A 25,915-nucleotide genomic window follows, 5' to 3' on the forward strand; every position below is an offset into this window, starting at 1 on the left:
TCATGTTCCCCTTTTCCATGGCCGGACTCAAAAAAACTCCAAATATGAGGCACCCCTCTCTCTACGTGCATCCTACACAACCAATAAAACATGTGAGCATTCTTGAATTGACCTGTACAGTTATCTGACCAAATGATATGTCTATCCATAGCAATTGCATGCTCGTGTAAGAAATAAAAAAAATTATCGAAACAATGTTGCACAAACTCGTGAGAGTGAGATCTATCATCACTCATATAAAAATGATACTCTCTAATAATCTTTCGATTAGCTTCCACACTATCAGGGGCATGTCTATATGTTATGTGAACAAAAATTGCAATCTGAATAGAGTTGTAATACTGAGATTGTGTCTCATTTTGAGGTTGCAATGTGTAGTTCTCAACAAAATCAACAACTGATATAATAGTGCCAATGGGAAAAGTCACCTTACACGTTCTAAATTGTTGATCCAACCACTGAGACCTGTGACTATGTCTTGCATACTTGTAAAAAAGATTTGCCTTGAAATCTGAAATAAAATTAGCCACATTGATATCTTTTCCAACCAATTCACATCTAGAGCTCTCACTCCCACTCTTCAATGTGTATTTCACCATTTCATAGACCCTTTTTTTCACTATTGTCTTTCCAAGATCTTGTTCACACCCCTCATGGAAACATGTGTCAAACTTGGATAAGCCACTACATTCTGAACACTTCTCATTTAAGAAAGCATTTTTATAAAAGGAACAACCATCAACTCTACGACATAAGAGTTGATCTAACAAGTCTCTTGATGATTTTGGAATCCCACTAGCCCCACAATCCTCCAACATTTCTTTACTATGCAAAGTAGAACGGATGGAGCATAATAGTTCATGGTGCATAGAAAACTCAACATGATATTTGCAACAACATGTATTTCGAATTTTGAGTGGCACACAATAAAATGGCTTCAAAGATTCAAAAGCCCTTTGTGATATATGAACACTTGGATGACTCTCTCTAAATTGTTTGAACAACATAGTTTGACTTACCTCCAAATAGTGTTTAGGATGTGGCGTGCGGTCTCTGATGCCAATTCTCAACTTTAAGACATCTTTAGCATTGGGTGATACTCGTGAGTTAGAGTGCCAAAATTGTATAATTTCTTCCTTCACATCGTCGGATAGCTTCTTATCAAAACTTGGAAGTCTCCCACCAAATGCCCATGTTTCATTTTGAAGAGGATCATCAATTTTCTCTCGTCGACTAAGTGCTCTTCTCAAAGTAGTACGATTTAGATTCAAATCAATACAAGTTTTTCTCATATATCTACCCTTTCTCAAATGATGACTTACCAAAGAGGTTGTAATAACCCTTTGAGCATCTCTATTATCCTTCTCTTTGCTATTTTTTCCAATGCTATTGAGATCACTGAAAAGATTCTTCACAATAATGACATTTCTTTCCAACTTTTTATTTACACGAATTTTCAATTTGGAAAGCATAGGTCTCATCTTTTGCATCTTTAATAAGTGCATGAAAAGCTGACATTGCTCTACCACTGTCTTGTTGCTGAAAAACATCTGATATAGTCTTGAAGCCCATAACCGAATGGTTCTTTCTGATTTTTTTCCTTCCAAACTAGTCATAATCGTTTCATCAATTTCAATTATCCATTTTGGTGTTTTAGAACCTTCATGTCGATTATAATTAGGAGATATGTAAGGTTCTTGTGCATTAAGTTCTTGTGCATTGTCATCTTCGACATGGTCAAGTATGCAATTTGGATTATGACTTGGTGGCATTTCTTCTTCAAAATTTTCAATCTCTACATTTTCAATTTCCGCATTATCATTTTCAATAGGTACATTTTCATTCCCCAACTATACATTTTCATTATCTAACTCTATGATTTCACCTTCTATTAATTCATCGTCAACTAGATTGATATTTAGCATACCTTGTCTTTTTTTTCGGTGTTTCATTTTGTCCTTTTCCCTATATGCTGCAATGTCTTCATTGGATATCTTCCTTTTACGTTTATTCTTTCGATGACTACTGCTCCCCATTCAGATGACAAATTCGAACACCTAAGGTTATATTTTTGAATTCTTTTCGATTGGTTGGGCCCCAAAACACGACTTTTTACAAATCCCGTGAAAAAAGAAGTAAAAAAGTAATGTTGTTGGGTCTGTAGGGACAGTCAAATATTTGAAATTGATGCCAGTATAATCGGATATCCGATAATAGATCGGATATCCGATATAGGAAAAGAACTTTTGGGGAGAAAACTTGCTAAGGTTTCCCTCCTTTGCCACAATAATATTAATATTATGAAAATATTTGGAGGCAAACGACTTTAATTTATAACTAAGTTAATAGTATATTAGTATTAGTATAAAATATCAATAATATTAACATAAAATAGTATTAATATACTTATAGTATCAATATTATTATTATACCTATAATACTATTAATATTACTAATATAGATATAATAGTGTAAATATATAGTGTTTATTTATATTAAGCTACAATATATAGTATTAATATATATTATTATTATAGCTATAATAGTATTATTATTATTACTATACATATAATAACATTAATATTTAGTGATTATTTATATTATAATTATTATCCTAAAATAGTACAAATAGTATATCCTAAAATATTACGTTATATATACTAAAATATTACGTTATTATATAGATATATTAATAACATATATATTAATATAATAATATTTATAATATATATTATATTTAATAAAAATATTAAGTTGTTATATATATATATATATATATATATATATATATTATATTATTATACATATTAATATAATAATATATAATACAAAGAGGGTCGTCATTTAATGGGTCAAAGGGGGTCATAGGTCACCCTATGACCCCCTTTGACCCATATGAACGACTCGACTATGTCCCTAGGGGTCCTAGGACCACTAGGGACATATGTCGTCGTTTAATGGATCAAAGGGGGTCATAGGTCACCCTATGACCCCCTTTGACTCATATGAATGATTCAAATATGTCCCTAGGGGACCTAGGACCCCTAGGGACATATGTCGTCATTTAATGGGTCAAAGAGGGTCATAGGTCACCCTATGACCCCCTTTGACCCATATTACCCATTTGAATATGTCCCTTGCGGTCCAAGGACCCCTTGGGACATATGTCATCGTTTAATGGGTCAAAGAGGGTCATAGGTCACCCTATGACCCCCTTTGACCCATATTACCCATTCGAATATGTCCCTTGGGGTCCAAGCACCCCTAGGGACATATGTCGTCGTTTAATGGGTCAAAGAGGGTCATAGGTCACCCTATGACCCCCTTTGACCCATAATACCCATTCGAATATGTCCCTAGGCGTCCTAGGACCCCTAGAGACATATGTCATCGTTTAATGCGTCAAAGGGGGTCATAGGTCACCCTATGACCCCCTTTGACCCATATTACCCATTCGAATATGTCCCTAGGGGTCCTAGGACCCCTAGCGACATATCTCATCGTTTAATGGGTCAGAGAGGGTCATAGGTCACCCTATGACCCCCTTTGACCCATATTACCCATTCGAATATGTCCCTAGGGGTCCTAGGACCCCTAGAGACATATATCGTTGTTTAATGGGTCAAAGAGGGTCATAGGTCACCCTATGACCCCCTTTGACCCATATTACCCATTCGAATATGTCCCCAGGGGTCCTAGGACCCCTAGAGACATATATCGTCGTTTAATGGCTCAAGAGGGTCATAGGTCACCCTATGACCCCCTTTGACCCATATGTACGATTCGAATATGTCCCTAGGGGTCCTAGAACCCCTAGAGATATATGTCATCATTTAAAGGGTCAAAGAGGGTCATAGGTTACCCTATGACCCCATTTGACCCATATTACCCATTCGAATATGTCCCTAGGGGTCCTAGAACCCCTAGGAACATATGTCGTCGTTTAATGGATCAAAGGGGGTCATAAGTCACCCTATGACCCCCTTTGACTCATATTAATGATGCAAATATGTCCCTAGGGGTCCTAGGACCCCTAGGGACATATGTCCTCATTTAATGGGTCAAAGGGGGTCATAGGTCACCCTATGACCCCCTTTGACCCATATTACCCATTCGAATATATCCCTTGGGGTCCAAGGACCACTAGGGACATATGTCATCGTTTAATGGGTCGAAGAGGGTCATAGGTCACCCTATGACCCCCTTTGACCCATAATACCCCTTCGAATATGTCCCTAGGGGTCTTAGGACCCCTACAGACATATGTCGTCGTTTAATGGGTCAAAGGGGGTAATAGGTCACCCTATGACCCCCTTTGACCCATATTACCCATTCGAATATGTCCCTACGGGTCCTAGGACCCCTAGCGACATATCTCATCGTTTAATGGGTCAGAGAGGGTCATAGGTCACCCTATGACCCCCTTTGACCCATATTACCCATTCGAATATGTCCCTAGGGGTCTTAGGACCCCTAGAGACATATATCATCATTTAATGGGTCAAAGAGGGTCATAGGTCACCCTATGACCCACTTTGACCCATATTACCCATTCGAATATGTCCCTAGGGGTCCTAGGACACCTAGAGACATATATTGTCGTTTAATGGGTCAAGAGGGTCATAGGTCACCCTATGACCCCCTCTGACCCATATGTATGATTCGAATATGTCCCTAGGGGTCCTAGGACCCCTAGAGAAATATGTCGTCATTTAAAGGGTCAAATGGGGTCATAGGGTAACCTATGACCCCATTTGACCCATATTTCCCATTCGAATATGTCCCCCTAAGAACATATGTCATCGTTTAATGCATCAAAGGGGGTCATAGGTCACCCTATGACCCCCTTTGACTCATATGAATGATTCAAATATGTCCCTAGGGGTCCTAGGACCCCTAGGGACATATGTTGTCATTTAATGGGTCAAAGGGGGTCATAGCTCACGCTATGACCCCCTTTGACCCATATGAACGATTGGAATATGTCCCTAGGGTCCTAGGACCCCAAGGGACATATGGCGTCGTTTAATGGGTCAAAGAGGGTCATAGGTCACCCTATGACCCCATTTGACCCATATTAACCATTCAAATATGTCCCTTGGGGTCTGAGGACCCCTAGGGACATATGTCATCGTTTAATGGGTCAAATAGGGTCATAGGTGACCTATGACCCCCTTTCACCCATAATACCCATTCGAATATGTCCCTAGGGGTCCTAGGACCCCTAGAGACATATGTCATCGTTTAATGGGTCAAAAGGGGTCATAGGTCACCCTATGACCCCCTTTGACCCATATTACCCATTCGAATATGTCCCTAGGGGTCCTAGGACCCGTAGCAACATATCTCGTCGTTTAATGGGTCAGAGAGGGTCATAGGTCACCTTATGACCCCCTTTGACCCATATTACCCATTCGAATATGTCCCTAGGGGTCTTAGGACCCCTAGAGACATATATCATCGTTTAATGGGTCAAAGAGGGTCATAGGTCACCCTATGACCCCCTTTGACCCATAGGTACGATTCGAATATGTCCCTAGGGGTCCTAGGACCCCTAGAGACATATGTCGTCATTTAAAGGGTCAAAGAGGGTCATAGGTTACCCTATGACCCCATTTGACCCATATTACCCATTCGAATATGTCCCTAGGGGTCCTAGGACCCCTAGGGACATATGTCGTCGTTTAATGCATCAAAGGGGGTCATAGGGTGACCTATGACCCCCTTTGACTCATATGAACAATTCAAATATGTCCCTAGGGGTCCTAGGACCCCTAGGGACATATGTTGTCGTTTAATGGGTCAAAGGGGGTCATAGGTCACCCTATGACCCCCTTTGACCCATATGAACGATTGGAATATGTCCCTAGGGTCCTAGGACCCTTAGGGACATATGTCATCGTTTAATGGGTCAAAGAGGGTCATAGGTCACCCTATGATCCCATTTGACCCATCTTACCCATTCGAATATGTTCCTTGGGGTTCGAGGACCCCTAGGGGCATATGTCATTGTTTAATGTGTCAAAGAGGGTCATAGGTCACCCTATGACCCCCTTTGACCCATATTACCCATTTGAATATGTCCCTAGGGGTCTTAGGACCCCTAGAGACATATATCGTCGTTTAATGCGTCAAGAGGGTCATAGGTCACCCTATGACCCCCTTTGACCCATATGAACGATTCGAATATGTCCCTAGGGGTCCTAAGACCCATAGAGACATGTCATCGTTTAATAGGTCAAAGAGGCTCATAGGTTACCCTATGACCCCAATTGACCCATATTACCCATTCGAATATGTCCTTAGGGGTCCTAGGACCCTTAGGGATATATGTCGTCGTTTAATGGGTCAAAGAGGGTAATAGGTCACCCTATGAACCCCTTTGACCCATATTACCCATTCAAATATGTTCATAGGGGTCCGAGGACCCCTAGAGACATATATCATCGTTTAATGGGTCAAGATAGTCATAGGTAACCCTATGACCCCCTTTGACTCATATGAACGATTCGAATATGTCCCTAGGGGTCCTAGGACCCCTAGAGACATATGTCATCGTTTAATGGGTCAAAGAGGGTCATAGGTTACCCTATGACCCCATTTGACCCATATTACCCATTCGAATATGTCCTAAGGGGTCCTGGGAACCCTAGGGACATATGTCGTCGTTTAATGGGTCAATGGGGGTCATAGGTCACCCTATGACCCCCTTTGACTCATATGAACGATTCAAATATGTCCCCTAGGGACATATGTCGTTGTTTAATGGGTCAAAGGGGGTCATAGGTCACCCTATGACCCCCTTTGACCCATATGAACCATTCGAATATGTCCATAGGGTCCTAGGACCCCTAGGCACATATGTCGTCGTTTAATGGGTCAAAGGGGGTCATAGGTCACCCTATGACCCCCTTTGACTCATATGAACGATTCAAATATGTCCCTAAGGGTCCTAGAACCCCTAGGGACATATGTCGTCGGCTAATGGGTCAAAGAGGGTCATAGGTCAACCTATGACCCCCTTTGACCCACATGAACCATTCGAATATGTCCCTAGGGTCCTATGACCCCTAGGGACATATTTCTTCGTTTAATGGGTCAAAGAGGGTCATAGGTCACCCTATGACCCCCTTTGACCCATATTACCCATTCGAATATGTCCCTAGGGGTCCTAGGACCCCTAGGGACATATGTTGTCGTTTAGTGGGTCAAAGAGGGTCATGGGTCATCCTATGACCCCCTTTGACCCATATTACCCATTCGAATATGTCCCTAGGGGTCCTAGAACCCCTAGATACATATATCGTCGTTTAATGGGTCAACAGGGTCATAGGTCACCCTATGACCCCCTTTGAACCATATGAACGATTCGAATATGTCCCTAGGGGTTCTATGACCCCTAGAGACATATGTCGTCATTTAATGGGTCAAAGAGGGTCATAGGTTACCCTATGACCCCATTTGACCCATATTACCCATTCGAATATGTCCCTAGGGGTCCTAGGACCCCTAAAGACATATGTCGTCGTTTAATGGGTCAAAGGGGGTCATAGGTCACCCTACGACCCCTTTTGACTCATATCAACGATTCAAATATGTCCCTAGGGGTCCTAGGACCCCTAGGGACATATATCGTCATTTTATGAGTCAAAGGGGGTCATAAGTCACCCTATGACCCCCTTTGACCGATATCAACGATTCGAATATGTCCCTAGGGTCCTAGGACCCCTAGGGACATATGTCATCGTTTAATGGGTCAAAGAGGGTCATAGGTCACCCGATGACCCCCTTTGACCCATATTACCCATTCAAATATGTCCCTTGGGGTCCGAGGACCGCTAAGGACATATGTCGTCATTTAATGGGTCAAAGAGGCTTATAGGTCACCCTATGACCCCCTTTGACCCATATTACCCATTCGAATATGTTCCTAGGGGTCCTAAGATCCGTAGAGACATATATCGTCATTTAATGGGTCAAGAGGGTCATAGGGTGAACGATTTGAATATGTCCCTAGGGGTCCTAGGACCTCTAGAGACATATGTCATCGTTTAATGGGTCAAAAAGGGTCATAGGTTACCCTATGACCCCATTTGACCCATATTACCCATTCGAATATGTCCCTAAGGGTCCTAGGACCCCTAGGGACATATGTCATCGTTTAATGGGTCAAAGGGGGTCATAGGTCACCCTATGACCCCCTTTGACCCATATGAACAATTCGAATATGTCCCTAGGGTTCTAGGACCCCTAGGGACATATGTCGTCGTTTAATGGATCAAAGAGGGTCATAAGTCACCCTATGACCCCCTTTGACCCATATTACCCATTTGAATATGTCTCTTGGAGTCCAAGGACCCCTAAGGACATATGTCGTCGTTTAATGGGTCAAAGAGGGTCATAGGTCACCCTATGACCCCCTTTGACCCATAATACCCATTCGAATGTCCCTAGGGGTTCTAAGACCCCTAGAGACATATGTCGTCGTTTAATAGGTAAAAGGGGGTCATAGGTCACCCTATGACCCCTTTTGACATATATGTACGATTCAAATATATCCCTAGGGGTCATAGGACCCTTAGGGACATATGTCGTCGTTTAATGGGTCAAAGAGGGTCATAGGTCACCCTATGACCCCCTTTGACCCATATGAATGATTCGAATATGTCGTTGTTTAATGGGTCAAAGAGGGTCATAGGTCACCCTATGACCCTCTTTGACCCATATGAACGATTCGAATATGTCCGTAAGGGTTTGAGGACCCCTAGGGACATATGTCATCGTTTAATGGGTCAAAGAGCGTCATAGGTTACCCTATGACCCCATTTGACCCATATTACCCATTCGAATATGTCCCTAGGGGTCCTAGGACCCCTAGGGAGATATGTCATCGTTTAATGGGTTAAAGGGTGTCATAGGTCATCCTATGACCCCCTTGGACCCATATGAACAATTCGAATATGTCCCTAGTGGTCCAAGGACCCCTAGAGAAATATGTCGTTGTTTAATGAGTCAGAGAGGGTCATAGGTCACCCTATGACCCCCTTTGACCCATATTACCCATTCGAATATGTCCCTAGGGATCATAGGACCCCTAGAGACATATATCGTCGTTTAATGGGTCAAAGAGGGTCATAGGGTGACCTATGACCCCCTTTGACCCATATGAACAATTGGAATATGTCCCTAGGGGTCCTAGGACCCATAGGGACATATGTCGTCGTTTAATGGGTCAAAGAGGGTCATAGGTCACCCTATGACCCCCTTTGACCCATATTACCCATTCGAATATGTCCCTAGAGGTCGTAGGACCCTTAGGGACATATGTCGTTGTTTAATGGGTCAAAGGGGGTCATAGTTCACCCTATGACCCCCTTTGACCCATATGAATGATTCGACTATGTCTCTGGGGGTCCTAGGACCCCTAGGGACATATGTCGTCATTTAATGGGTCAAAGGGGGTCATAGGTCACCCTATGACCCCCTTTGACCCATATGAACGATTCGACTATGTCCCTAGGGTTCCTAGGACCCCTAGGGACATATGTCCTCATTTAATGGGTCAAAGAGGGTCATAGGTCACCCTATGACCCCCTTTGAGCCATATTACCCATTCGAATATGTCCCTTGGGGTTCAAGGACCCCGAGGGACATATGTCATCGTTTAATGTGTCAAAGAGGGTCATAGGTCACCCTATGACCCCTTTTGACCCATAATACCCATTCGAATATATCGCTAGGGGTCTTAGGACTCCTAGAGACATATGTCGTCGTTTAATGGGTCAAAGGGGGTCATAGGTCACCCTATGACACCTTTTGACCCATATTACCCATTCGAATATGTCCCTAGGGGTCATAGGACCCCTAGCGACATATCTCATCGTTTAATGGGTTAGTGAACCCCTTTGACCCATATTACCCATTCGAATATGGCCCTAGGGGTCCTAGGACCCCTAGAGACATATATCATCGTTTAATGGGTCAAAGAGGGTCATAGGTCGCCCAATGACCCCCTTTCACCCATATTATACATTCGAATATGTTCCTAGAGACATATATCGTCGTTTAATGGGTCAAGAGGGTCATCGGTCACCTTATGACCCCCTTTGACCCATATGTATGATTCGAATATGTCCCTAGGGGTTCTAGGACCCCTAGAGACATATGTCGTCATTTAAAGGGTCAAAGAGGGTCATAGGGTAACCTATGACCCCATTTGACCCATATTTCCCATTCGAATATGTCCCCTTAGGAACATATGTCGTCGTTTAATGCATCAAAAGGCATCAAAGGGGGTCATATGTCACCCTATGACCCCCTTTGACTCATATGAACGATTCAAATATGTCCCTAGCGGTCCTAGGACCCCTAGGGACATATGTTGTCATTTAATGGGTCAAAGGGGGTCATAGGTCACCCTATGACCCCGTTTGACCCATATGAACGATTGGAATATGTCCCTAGGGTCCTAGGACCCCAAGGGACATATGTTGTCGTTTAATGGGTCAAAGAGGGTCGTAGGTCACCCTATGACCCCATTTGACCCATATTACCCATTCGAATATGTCCCTTGGGGTCCGAGGACCCCTATGGACATATGTCGTCATTTAATTGGTCAAATAGGGTCATAGGTCACCCTATGACCCCCTTTGACCCCCTTTGACCCATATTACCCATTCGAATATTTCCCTAGGGGTCCTAGGACCCCTAGCAACATATCTCGTCGTTTAATGGGTCAAAGAGAGTCATAGGTCACCCTATGACCCCCTTTGACCCATATTACCCATTCGAATATGTCCCTAGGGGTCTTAGGACCCCTAGACACATATATCATCGTTTAATGGGTCAAAGAGGGTCATAGGTCACCCTATTACCCCCTTTGACCGATATGTACGATTTGAATATGTCCCTAGGGGTCCTAGGACCCCTAGAGACATATGTCGTCATTTAAAGGGTCAAAGAGGGTCATAGGTTACCCTATGACCCCATTTGACCCATATTACCCATTTGAATATGTCCCTAGGGGTCCTAGGACCCCTAGGGACATATGTCATCGTTTAATGCATCAAAGGGGTTTATAGGGTGACCTATGACCCCCTTTGACTCATATGAACAATTCAAATATATCCCTAGGGGTCCTAGGACCCCTAGGGACATATGTTGTCGTTTAATGGGTCAAAGGGAGTCATAGGTCACCCTATGACCCCCTTTGACCCATATGAACGATTGGAATATGTCCCTAGGGTCCTAGGACCCCTAGGGACATATGTCATCGTTTCATGGGTCAAAGAGGGTCATAGGTCACCCTATGACCCCATTTGACCCATATTACCCATTCGAATATGTTCCTTGGGGTCCGAGGACCCCTAGGGACATATGTCATCGTTTAATGTGTCAAAGAGCGTCATAGGTCACCCTATGACCCCCTTTGGCTCATATTACCCATTCGAATATGTCCCTAGGGGTCTTAGGACCCCTAGAGACATATATCGTCGTTTAATGCGTCAAGAGGGTCATAGGTCACCCTATGACCCTCTTTGACCCATATGAACGATTCGAATATGTCCCTAGGGGTCCTAGAACCCTTAGAGACATATGTCATCGTTTAATAGGTCAAAGAGGGTCATAGGTTACCCTATGACCCCAATTGACCCATATTACCCATTCGAATATGTCCCTAAGGGTCCTAGGACCCTGAGGGACATATGTCATCGTTTAATGGGTCAAAGAGAGTCATAGGTTACCCTATGACCCCCTTTGACCCATATTACCCATTCGAATATGTCCCTAGGGGTCCGAGGACCCCTAGAGACATATATCATTGTTTAATGGGTCAAGAGGGTCATAGGTCACCCTATGACCCCCTTTGACCCATATGAACGATTCGAATATGTCCCTAGGGGTCCTAGGACCCCTAGAGACATATGTCATCATTTAATGGGTCAAAGAGTGTCATAGGATAACCTATGACCCCATTTGACCCATATTACCCATTCGAATATGTCCTTAGGGGTCCTAGGACCCCTAGGGACATATGTCGTCGTTTAATGGGTCAAAGGGGGTCATAGGTCACCCTATGACCCCCTTTGACTCATATGAATGATTCAAATATGTCCCTAGGGGTCCTAGGACCCCTAGGGACATATGTCATCGTTTAATGGGTCAAAGGGGGTCATAGGTCACCCTATGACCCCCTTTGACCCATATGAACCATTCGAATATGTCCATAGGGTCCTAGGACCCCTAGGGACATATGTCGTCGTTTAATGGGTCAAAAGGGGTCATAGGTCACCCTATGACCCCATTTGACTCATATGAACGATTCAAATATGTCCCTGAGGGTCCTAGGACCCCTAGAGACATATGTCGTCATTTAATGGGTCAAAGGGGGTCATAGGTCACCCTATGACCCCCTTTGACCCATATGAACCATTCGAATATGTCCCTAGGGTCCTAGGACCCCTAGGGACCTATGTCTTCGTTTAATGGGTCAAAGAGTGTCATAGGTCACCCTATGACCCCCTTTGACCCATATTACCCATTCGAATATGTCCCTAGGGGTCCTATGACCCCTAGGGACATATGTCGTCGTTTAATGGGTCAAAGAGGGTCATGGGTCACCGTATGACCCCCTTTGACCCATATTACCCATTCGAATATGTCCCTAGGGGTCCTAGGACCCCTAGATACATATATCGTCGTTTAATGGGTCAAGAGGGTCATAGGTCACCCGATGACCCCCTTTGACCCAGATGAACGATTCGAATATGTCCCTAGGGGTCCTAGGACCCGTAGAGACATATGTCGTCATTTAATGGGTCAAAGAGGGTCATAGGTTACCCTATGACCCCATTTCACCCATATTACCCATTCGAATATGTCCCTAGGGGTCCCTAGAGACATATGTCGTCGTTTAGTGGGTCAAAGGGGGTCATAAGTCACCCTACGCCCCCTTTTGACTCATATGAACGATTCAAATATGTCCCTAGGGATCTTAGGACCCCTAGGGACATATGTCCTCGTTTAATGAGTGAAAGGGGGTCATAAGTCACCCTATGACCCCCTTTGACCCATATGAACGATTCGAATAGGACCCCTAGGGACATATGTCATCGTTTAATGGGTCAAAGAGGGTCATAGGTCACCCGATGACCCCTTTAGACCCATATTACCCATTCGAATATGTCCTTTGGAGTCCGAGGACCCCTAGGGACATATGTCGTCATTTAATGTGTCAAAGAGGGTTATAGGTCACCCTATGACCCCCTTTGACCCATATTACCCATTCGAATATGTCCCTAGGGGTCCTAGGACCCCTAGAGACATACATCGTCGTTTAATGGGTCAAGAGGGTCATAGGTCACCCTATGACCCCCTTTGACCCATATGAATGATTCAAATATGTCCCTAGGGGTCCTAGGACCTCTAGAGACATGTCATCGTTTAATGGGTCAAAGAGGGTCATAGGTTACCCTATGACCCCATTTGACCCATATTACCCATTCGAATATGTCCCTAAGGGTCCTAGGACCCCTAGGGACATATGTCATCGTTTAATGGGTCAAAGGGGGTCATAGGTCACCCTATAACCCCCTTTGATCCATATGAACAATTCGAATATGTCCCTAGGGTCCTAGGACCTCTAGGGACATATGTCGTCGTTTAATGGGTCAAAGAGGGTCATAGGTCACCCTATGACCCCCTTTGACCCATATTATCCATTCGAATATGTCTCTTGGGGTCAAAGGACCCCTAGGGACATATGTTATCGTTTAATGGGTCAAAGAGGGTCATAGGTCCTATAACCCCCTTTGACCCATAATACTCATTCGAATGTCCCTAGGGGTCCTAAGACCCCTAGAGACATATGTCGTCATTTAATGGGTCAAAGGGGTTCATAGGTCACCCTATGACCCCCTTTGACCCATATGTATGATTCAAATATGTCCCTAGGGGTCCTAGGACCCCTAGGGACATATGTCATCATTTAATGGGTGACCTATGACCCCCTTTGACCCATATGAATGATTCGAATAAGTCCCTAGGTGTCCGAGGACCCCTAGGGACATATGTCGTCGTTTAATGGGTCAAAGAGGGTCATAGGTCACCCTATGACCCTCTTTGACCCATATGAACGATTCGAATATGTCCCTAGGGGTTTTGAGGACCCCTAGGGACATATGTCGTCATTTAATGTGTCAAAGAGGGTCATAGGTTACCCTATGAGCCCATTTGGCCCATATTACCCATTCGAATATGTCCCTAGGGGTCCTAGGACCCCTAGGGACATATGTCGTCGTTTAATGCATCAAAGGGGGTCATAGGGTGACCTATGACCCCCTTTGACTCATATGAACAATTCAAATATGTCCCTAGGGGTCCTAGGACCCCTAGGGACATATGTTTTCGTTTAATGGGTCAAAGGGGGTCATAGGTCACCCTATGACCCCCTTTGACCCATATTACCCATTCGAATATGTCCCTAGGGGTTCTAGGACCCCTAGAGACATATATCGTCGTTTAATGGGTCAAAGAGGGTCATAGGTCACCCTATGACCCCCTTTGACCCATATGAACGATTGGAATATGTCCCTAGGGGTCCTAGGACCCCTAGGGGCATATGTCGTCGTTTAATGGGTCAAAGAGGGTCATAGGTCACCCTATGACCCCCTTTGACCCATATTACCCATTCGAATATGTCCCTAGAGGTCCTAGGACTCCTAGGGACATATGTCGTCGTTTAATGGGTCAAAGGGGGTCATAGGTCACCCTATGACCCCCTTTGACCCATATGAATGATTCGACTATGTCCCTGGGGGTCCTAGGACCCTTAGGTACATATGTCGTCATTTAATGGGTCAAAGGGGGTCATAGGTCACCGTATGACCCCCTTTGACCCATATGAACAATTCGACTATGTCCCTAGGGGTCCTAGGACCCCTAGGGACATATATCATCGTTTAATGGGTCAAAGAGGGTCATAGGTCACCCTATGACCCCCTTTGACCCATAATACCCATTCGAATATGTCCCTAGGGGTCCTAGGACCCTTAGAGACATATGTCGTCGTTTAATGGGTCAAAGACCTATGACCCCCTTTGACCATTATGAACGATTCGGCTATGTCCCTGGGGGTCCTAGGGACATATGTCGTCATTTAATGGGTCAAAGGGACCCCCTTTGACCCATTAAAGGACGACATATGTCCCTAGGGGTCCTAGGACCCCTAGAGACATATATCGTTGTTTAATGGGTCAAAGAGGGTTATAGGTCACTCTATGACCCCCTTTGACTCTTATATATTAATAATATACATATATATTAATAATATACATATCAATATAATAATATATATAGATATATATACATATACATATTACATTATTATATTTAATGAAAATATTACGTTATTATATAAATATTATATTATTATACATATTAATATAATAATATATAATACATATTACATTTAATGAAAATATTATGTTATTGTATATATTAATAACATACATATTAATATAATAATATTTATAATATATATTATATTTAATAAAAATATTACGTTGTTATATAAATATTATATTATTATACATATTAATATAATAATTTATAATACATATTACATTTAATGAAAATATTACATTATTGTATATATTAATAACATACATATTAATATAATAATATATAATACGTATTTTATATATATATATAAATTACGTTATTATATTTAGTAAAAATAATAATAATATATATTATATTTATAGATTGTAATAAGATTAACATAAGATATTATTATATATTACTAGATTATATCTTGTATGTTTACATTACGTTATTATATATATATTATATATTAAAATATGCCTTTACATATTAATATAAGTGAAATAATTTAAAAATAAAAAACTAGAACGTTTAAATCAAATTTTCCTCCAAAATTTGAAGATTTTTGGAATTTGACTACCGAGCCAAATCGGATATCTGATGTCAAATCGGATATCCGATTCAAAATCGGATATCCGATGTCAAATCGGATATCCGATTTGAAATCAGATATCCGATTTTGAATCGGATATCCGATCAGGCTTGGTATTTACCAAGCCTGCCCGGTCAACCCCAAAGACGTGTTTATAGAGAGTTTTAGTGATACTCAGACTTCGGGCAACCGTCTGACAATGCTATTTTGATCGAAATTGAATGAAACGAAATGAGTTTTTTAATATCGCTCTCTACATTCCATCAATATAATTTCTGTCAAATTCTGAGTTTGATAAGTATTTATTAGTTAATTATCAATGAAGATTATTGTAAAGTGCTGATTGACATACTGAATGAAAAATAGCTATAACTTTCAAACGGTATAACATTTTTTAAATCTAAAAGTTGCGTCACATTCTATACTTCACCTAGTATAAGAAAAAAATTTTAAAAAAAAAATTTGATCAAATGTTCTATTAGTTAGGGTGGTCAAACACAGGACTTTTTTTAATCTGAAAAAGTTTTGGTAGAAAATTCATATTTAATTATTTATTTGGAATAAAAATATCAAAAAATATGTGTCACATCCGAGCATGAGTCTAGTTTTCATATCTATAATTATATTAAAAAAATATTATGATTTGATTTTGATTAAGGTGGTCAGACATACACCTACTTTTTATTTTCGCCCTGAAATTTTCTTAGTACTGCATTAAAATTCAAACTTTTGACCAATGAATTATTTTTTTCTCCTGATAAGGCCTAGTAGTTTAGAAACTAAATTCAATTTTCTACAAATTATTTTCTTACAACTTTTTGATATAAAGTCCATAACCACTTCAAAATTATGTGTCAAGTTGACATAAACCTGATTTGCTGATTTTTCACTGCCACTTAAGGCCATAGTTTGGTACACCATGATCTTGCACATACCCTGTACACACTTTGAAGAAAAAAAAAGTTCTGATTTTAGATTAATTTTCAATCATTTATAGGGGAGCACATAGATATTTCACATTTTTGGGATGCGTCATAAAAAAATACATATTATAAAATTACTTAAAAAATCTAGGATAAACTACACAGTGTTAGGTAACTTTTGACCGGAGTGATTAATTTTTTTTGAAAAAAAGTTAAAATTTTAAGGGGGCCAAACTTTTCACTATGTTATGTTTTTTTTGAAAAAATAGTACCACTTTCTATGGCCTCCTTATTTAAGGACCTAAAACTAAACCATTTTGAAAAAATTTAGTGGTTTAAAAACTAGATTCAAATGACTAGTACTTCTATTTTTCTCATATTTTAAAATTTTGAGCGTAACTATCTTCAAATTCTTGTTGAAGTTTAGAAATTGTTGATTTCAAAAAAAAAAGTGGCCACTTATACCCCCTTTTTGGCACCACAACTTGGTGCACTTACCCAAATAGTCACTAGGATCCTCATGATTTACTTTTTCAGGAACAACTAAGAAAGTATTATTAATTTCTGATGGAATCAATTGTGAGTTTCTAGTTGCTTCTATTGCATTCTATATAGTGCATCTCCTAATATCTGCTAACATTTCTAAAAGAAGTAAGATTTAAATCCATTTGTTCCTAGGGACTTATCTTGATTAAGATTAGAAAGTGTTGTTTTGATTTCTTCTTTAGAGAAATCCCTGTTTAAGCTTTTATTGTCTTCATTTGTTAATAGTTTTGGTATTGCATTTAACATGATTATTTGTGCCCTTAGGTTTGAATATTCATAATAATCAAGGATGTTAGTATAGTAATCTATGAATATATTTTCTATCTGTTTTGGTTCTTTTGTGACATTTCCTTGTCCATCTATAGCTTTTGATATTTTGTTCAATTTTTTATTATTAATAGTACTATTATGAAATAATTTGTATTTTAAACCCCATTTGATATGTAAGACCCTAGTTGGGAAGCCAAAAGAAATAAACCTAATATGTTACAAAGTTTACTGAACTATTTTTTTTTTCTCTAAATCTTATACAAAATCAAAGTAACAATGCATAAGCAATATACAAAAACACAACATTCACACATGCAATTAGAATATATGTTTCATTCCTCAAGGGTTCCTTCACATTGAGTCATGTTTAAGATTTTTTTATTAATTGTTTAAGTCTTAAGTACAATGTCCATAATCATAAAAATATAACATAGGAATCTCATAAGAAAATGAATGAATACAATTGATATAATAAAATACATCTAATGGATAGCATCCACTACAATATCGTAGGATAGGCAAGAATGGTTACAAGTACATCAAAATACAAGATATGTAATAATGCATAAATACATCAATTGAATAGAAGTCTCCAAGATATTGGATGTGTGTTCTTTCAACTTTGGTTATCTTTTCTTCTTGAGTAGTTTGTGTTACCCTTGAGGGAAATTTAGCTATTAGGAATCCTTACCTAGGAATTTTTTTGGGTTTGATTAGTTGTATGTGGATCATTCATTATCTTCCCTACATAGTGGAAGCAGAAGCTTGACTAGGTAATCACGTGGTTGGGAAGTAGTAACTTCTTACCATTTGGGCCCCCCTTAGATTTATAGATATTGGAAGGTTGATGATGTAGTTGTACTTTTATCATTCTTATCCCTATCTTGGAGACTTCTATTCAATTGATGTATCCCTATCTTGGAGACGTAGGATAGGCAAGAATGGTTACAAGTACATCAAAATACAAGATATGTAATAATGCATAAATACATCAATTGAATAGAAGTCTCCAAGATAGGGATACATCAATTGAATAGAAGTCTCCAAGATAGGGATAAGAATGATAAAAGTACAACTACATCATCAACCTTCCAATATCTATAAATCTAAGGGGGGCCCAAATGGTAAGAAGTTACTACTTCCCAACCACGTGATTACCTAGTCAAGCTTCTGCTTCCACTATGTAGGGAAGATAATGAATGATCCACATACAACTAATCAAACCCAAAAAAATTCCTAGGTAAGGATTCCTAATAGCTAAATTTCCCTCAAGGGTAACACAAACTACTCAAGAAGAAAGATAACCAAAGTTGAAAGAACACACATCCAATACCAACACCACGTACCAAGCCAACATACATATACCAAGTATATATCGAGTACCAAAATCATGAGATAAAGTCCACAAAAGATATCCACCTCAAGTAGAAAGACAAATGTCAAAAGCACAATCATCATGAATCACCAATCACCATCAATGAAAATAAACACCAACAATAAATACATCCAACAATAAGTACAACACCAATAACTGCACCACTAGAGATAAATACAAAATCTATGAAGGAGACTCTAGCTACATACTAAGGAGTGTCATCACATGGTCAAACTAATTGAGTTACCCTAGACTAGTCTCTCATTAGAACCTAGACCCTCAAGCATTAAGTTACCCTAGACTAGTCACTTTGGACCCCAGACCCTTAACATGACACATGCAAAATCAGAATACCCTATCATGAAGATGAGGAAAACTAGTAATACCCCTCACTAGGTATCATCTCATTCCCATCCTTAGCTTGTACAAGCACTCAAGGCATGGGTGAGACACATCTCTAACTTATCTTTTTAATGTATCTCAAGGAAAAGGGCTAGAAAAGATATTTTAATTACTATGTTATCACTTATTATACAAACAACAATAAGTTACCATGTACTGACCACTTTGGCTCCCAAACCCCTATTGCAAGTCACTCCCAAAGAAATGTACCTAAACAACCTCCCCTAAGCACATAAACCACAATTGTGTCCCATACCACAACACTCATAATGATAGAACTTGATTCCTTAATATGCAACCCAAATATAATTTGGTTCTCAAAACTCAAGTCGTCATATATTCTCACCAAATAAATCTCATAAACATAAGCCTCAATTTTGAATCATAAAGTACATCTTGACATCTAGTCAAATAAGCATTATAAAATAACTCTTAAAAGACACCTCTGGTGCACATCCTAGTTTGGCTAGCTAAATAGCTCACATAAAAGCTATGTTGCAAAATAAAAGATCACATTAAAATTTCCAAAAATCATCACAAAAAAAAACACCACAAAACTTCAAATAAACACACATCAAATAATACAAGGTTCCATCAAATGATTTGGATTAGATTGTTTTCAAAAGTTTTGTTTGATTACTTAAAGGGTATTTAAGTGTAGATAAATTCAGTATCTTAATTATCTAACAAGTTTATAATTATTTTTAAATCAATAATATTTAACAATAAAGATAAAATATTTACAAAGTTCATAACAATGAATTTTTATGCATTTTCTCTACGTAAAATAACTGATAACTTAAATGTTATAATCTCATATGCAATGATATGGATCTACAACCTATATCAATGAAAATATAATTCAATTAAAAATATCTTTCATTATTACTATTCATAAAGAAAAACTCATTTGAATGGGTTACAATATGAATCTTCCTAGCAACATTATTCAGATTTGAAGGATACCAGTTTAGAAGAAACAATATAGTTTGGTTTGAATTGTTGTATCTTCATGAAAACCAAGAAAAGTATTCATAATAGACTTATTTACAATTTTTTTAAAAATATCTATTTGCAAAAGCTATATAAGTGATTGTTCTTGTGTCTTAATTGAAAAATCGAACTCAAATAGGCCTAGTTTTAGCATGACAGTCAATATTTGACCATGTCCATACAAAACAATCATATATGATTTTTTAGATATGTTAAATAAAATCCAAATGGGTGGCTAAAAGTATCTTTACATTTTTGAGAAAATATATTAAATAAAATTTATAGCAAAAGCACATGTTTCAAACCTTCAAATTGGCACACAAGTAACTGCAAATAAATTTATTCATAAACAAGAATATAACTATACATTTTAATTAAATTTATATAAAATAGTAAAATAATAATTATAAATACTAGCACTCGATAATTTATTTTAAATTTTCTCTCTCATAAGGTTTCCAAGCAAACTTTCTTAGGATATAAATTATGTCATAAATATATATATATTTTTTAATAATCTCTATCTGCCAAAAAATTGAAGGTTGTCTTTCAAATTCAAAGATAAATTCACAATCAAGAAAACATAGAGAATACAATCTTTCCAACATAAATTACAAAGAGATTTGAAAATCCCTACCTTCAAACACCAAGTTGATTTGTTAATAAGAAGAAGAAAACCCAATTGTATACTTCACTCCCAAACTTTGAAAGAAATTCATTTACTTCAAAATCTGAATGCAGAATCTGTAAACTATCTTTGTAAAATCTCTATTTTAAATTATCATATTATTCTCCAAAAATCTTCTCACTCAAAATAATTAGAATGATCTCTTAATAAAGAATAAATAAATAAATAAAACTAATAAAATTAAAGTTTCTAAAATGAGTAAACTTATAAGATAAAGTAACTCAACTAAAATAAAATAATAGTTTTTCTTTCTTTTCTTATATTTTTAAAAATAAATAAAATTAAGGTTTTTTTAAAGAAAAGAAATACATAAATTTTCCCTTTTTTTAAATATTAAATAAATAAATATTCTTTATTTATTTACTTTCTTTTCACAAAATCTATTTATCTTTTTGTAATAAAATAAATAAATATCCTTTCTTTTTAAATTTTGTTATTATTCCTCACTCAAAAATTTGATTTTAATTTTATTAGTTAATATGCAATTAATTTGCATATAATTAGTTTAATCATTAATAATAATTGAAGCCCACTAATTATGTGCAACTCTAATTTTATTATCATTGATCAAATATTCATGATAAATTAATATTTTCTCTTTAATATTTTAATTTATCATTTTTCTAACTTTCACATTTAGACTTTTTAAATCAAGTTTTTTAAATTAAAAAATATATTTAATTAATTTAATTTTCCAATTAATTAAATATCTTGATATTATAATTTTTCTTTCTATTTAAATAATATTTAATAATTCCAATATTATGTGATTGATCTAAATATCACACTTAAACATTTTACCAAATAAATAATATAGTCAAATCCACATAAGAAAACCATTCAAAACCCAAACTCAAACAACACATGCAAAGATAAACTTATGGATTTAAAAAGGGGTAGAGAGTTAGATGTGAGTCCTCCTTGTAGGACAAGTGTTTAGGCTATGGTCGGGATTGAACCTAATCATTATCTTCTCATTCTTACCATTGAGTTATTGTGATAGGGCACACTCATCTTGACAATTTAGGAAAGTTGATGCTTGGTACCTGCAACCTGCATAAAAGATAAGCATGTACATGTGCATATATATGTCTAAACTAAACATGCAATGATAGGGAGTGATACATCGTGTAGATCTTGACTAGCGAGTGACTATGGCTCCCTCCCTTAACCACATTAGACACATCAGATAGAAAAGTAAAATAGACATGCACACTATACACATGCAAGTATGGGGTAAGTACCATAATGAATCATGAGTCAACTCATCAAATTCTTAGATATAACAATGCATTACTATGAATGTAAAATAATCATTATTAAAGACATATCATCTGACATCGTTATGAAAGCAATCCCATTTACTAACTAAGATCAATTAAAGCAACATTAATAGGTAAGTAATCATAATCATTAGATAACACATGAAATAGAATCAACTATGTAATCATAAATGATATTTTGAAGTCATGAAATAACATCATGCCATATATCTCTGAAACTAACACATGTATGAAACAGGCCTAAAAAGTTCAACATATATAATATAAAGCAAACTGTGGGTGGGCATTACATGGTAGTTATTTTTCCCTAGATTTTTGTTTCCAAAAGATTTCTTCTTTTGCTAGTATATATTCTTGTTTTGATAGAAGATCTTTTTCTTTTGTATATTTGATATTATCTAGTCCATCTTTAAAAAGAAATTGTTTAGTTTTTTCAATTCTTCTTATGTTTTAATCTTTTCTTTGAATATATTATTAAAGTCTATTTCATTCCATCTTAGTATGTTTTCTTTTAATATTTTTAATTTTGATATGAAGCAAAATATTTTGGATCCTTCAAAGTTCCCTTCTGACCACCATTGTTTAATGAGTGACATCAACTTCTCATCTTGGAACTAAATCTTTTTACATTTGAAAGGGTTTCTTGATGGTTTATGTTGTTCATATATTTCTAGTCTGACTGGAAAGTGATCCAACCCCACATGTGGCAGGATATAGGATAACACAGAATGATCAAAATCTCTGAAATCTTCTTTGAATAAAAATCTATCAAGTCTTTCTGCTATTTGACTGAAATCTTTTCTTCTATTGTGCCACATATATCGACTATTTGTAGGTGCAAAATCAATCAAATTATCTTTATTGATCCAATTTCTAAAATCTATCATAACTTGGGAGGTAAACTGAGAACCTCCTTATTTTTCTTCTAGACTTAAAATAGTGTTAAAATTCCCTCCTATCCCGAAACTTTCTATAGGGTATCTGTTTATAAAGGTGTTGATTTCATGCCAGAGAGCTGTCTTACTAGCTGTCAGTGTTGATCCGTATACATTGATTGTAAGAAAATGTAGTTGTTTAATAATAACTTTTAATTGTACTGCTCATTCAATTATTGTTTGATGTCCATCCGTTGTATTCAATTCTCCTCGAATCCCAAATAATACCAATGCCTCCAGATGTACCCTCAGATTATATCAAATCAGATCTCCAAATCTCAAGTTGCTTGCTTAACTTATCTCCTTCTAACTTGCTCAATTTTGTTTCTTGTATTAATATTAGTTCTAATTCAAATAAAGTTAGATTTCACTTTAATAAGCATTTTTTTAAAGGCATTTAATTCCCTAACATTCCAAATAGTTAGCTTCATTAACTGCATTAATCAATTTTATTATCAATATCAACGTCAATTATAATCCATCAATCATAACCACATATAAATCAAAATTAAATTAGACATATTTATTTTATATTTTTAAATTTCATCCACACATATAAAATATGTATATCTTTAATGTATATTTATATAGATATAAATAATAAATCCAGTGTATTTTTCTTAAAACATTTGTCTTCTCTTTGTATATTTTAAACCGAGTGTATTCCCCACTTAGACCCCATTAAGGTAAAACAAATGCTAGTAAAACCCCATTTCGTGGGACACGCCCATATTGGCTACGCATAACGGTCACGCCGGGCCATGCGAAATTTTGTCTTCAGCTCCTTTGGACACGTGGCACGCAGAAAGCGACTGGACACTTGCGTTTCAGTTGAGTGCGGCGCGGACCAAAGCCATAAAAAATGCTTATGCCCGGTCGCTCTCACGAGAATACCAAGGCCATCCGACACGTGTAACGCACTCCTTGGCGCAACGTCAGGGGAGGGTCCCACCCGACAGCCCCATCACATTTCACTCGCCCATTATATAAACCCCAAACCCCCGCCATTTTCGTTTCATCTCATTTCGCTGCATTTAATTTCTTCTCGTTTCATTTGGCTCTCATCCCAAGCGCTGAAGCTGGCGAGCTCAAGTTCCGAGCGGTCACATGCGGAAGCGGGAAACGAGGGAAATAGAGCGCTGGTTAAGCGGCTGTACGATGCCTTAGGCTCGGGCGACGCTGAGACGGTGCAGAGCATTTTGGCCCCCGATTTGGAGTGGTGGTTCCATGGCCCGCCCCACTGCCAGCACTTGATGCGTTTCTTAACCGGTCGGTCACATCGTAAGCGCCTTCTGTTTAGCCCCCAGTCCGTCACCCCGCTAGGCAACAAGGTGTTTGTGGAAGGTCGCGAGGTCGAATCCCAGTACTGGGTTCACGTCTGGACCGTGGAGAATGGTGTTGTTACAAAGCTGAGAGAGTATTTCGACACTTGTTTGGTTGTTACAGAGTTCAAACCCAATCCCACTTCGTTGCTGTGTTTGCCCGTCTGGCAGAGCGGCCTTTCGCTGTCGGACGAACTGTCCATGCCGGGCCTCGTGCTCGCCATCTGATCAACTACGTTTCCATCAAATGTATCTGGTGAGAAGTGTTTTGTGAATGTTTGCTTGGCTTGCTGCTTTGGGTGTTCTCCATTGTTGCTTAGGACTATATGTATAGAATAGAATAAGCTTGCATGTCAAGAGCACGGTGAAGTTTGGCTATGGTTGATATATATTCTTCATACATATCGCATTGCAATAATCTCTGGATTTATTTTCATGCCATGCAAAGGGAAAAGGGAAATGTCTTTGTGCAACTATTCTAATGATGGATCATAGGGCTTTATTCAAAATCTTGATGCTTAAACTATTACATAGTCATATGTACAAACTACCACACAATTGTGTACAAGCAACTCTTTGAAATGATATGATATGATATGATCAATATGATAGCTTGTATGATATTTTTATCTTAATGCAATGACCTCATCATTGTAGTCTTGGAAGAGTACTTTGACTATTTGTTTAAGTACATCTATATGAAAATTCTTTTGACATAGGTTTTATATCGTGCTTTTACAAGTGCAATGAGTTCATCGTTTTGATCTAGGAAGGGTACTTTGATTATTTGTTTAAGCATGTCTGCATAAAATTCCTAGGTTTTCTTTTATGTAAGTGAAATTAGCTCATCATTTTATTCGAGGAAGGTTACTTCAACTTTTTGTTTAAGAAGATTAAATTTATATTGCAACTTATATTTGTATAGAATGATGATTAAACTACCTACATATGTCCATCATCATTAAGGATATCAAGTTACGCTTGTTAGTGTATCAATCATATAGATATGTTTGTATTCATAATTTTCAAAACAACTGATTCCATATCCTTATAACTTGTTCATTATTTTCAAAACAATTGATTCATAACTAAAGTATCATTCTTTCCTTGTTTAAACTCAATAATAAATTTGTAGATAAAAATAAAAATAAAAATATATACACACTTTAGGCAAGAGCCTACAATGCATCAGTAAATTGTGA

At 38.2% G+C, this 25,915-nt stretch overlaps 1 protein-coding gene across 1 annotated transcript; it reads left to right on the forward strand.

The window, feature by feature from the left end:
* The first annotated feature begins 24,152 nt into the window (after positions 1-24,152).
* LOC149550334 (uncharacterized) lies at positions 24,153-24,941 on the forward strand. Its single transcript, XM_089794460.1, has one exon. The coding sequence runs from the start codon at positions 24,153-24,155 to the stop codon at positions 24,939-24,941; it is 789 nt and encodes a 262-aa protein (XP_089650586.1).
* Positions 24,942-25,915: the final 974 nt, after the last annotated feature.

Source organism: Cupressus sempervirens, chromosome 7 (assembly GCF_028749045.1).
Source record: "Cupressus sempervirens isolate cs-2001-9-10 chromosome 7, ASM2874904v1, whole genome shotgun sequence".
Taxonomy (NCBI): domain Eukaryota; kingdom Viridiplantae; phylum Streptophyta; class Pinopsida; order Cupressales; family Cupressaceae; genus Cupressus; species Cupressus sempervirens.

Coding starts and splice junctions, on each gene's coding strand:
- LOC149550334 (XM_089794460.1), top strand. CDS start 24,153: ATGCGAAATTTTGTCTTCAGCTCCTTTGGACACGTGGCACGCAGAAAG.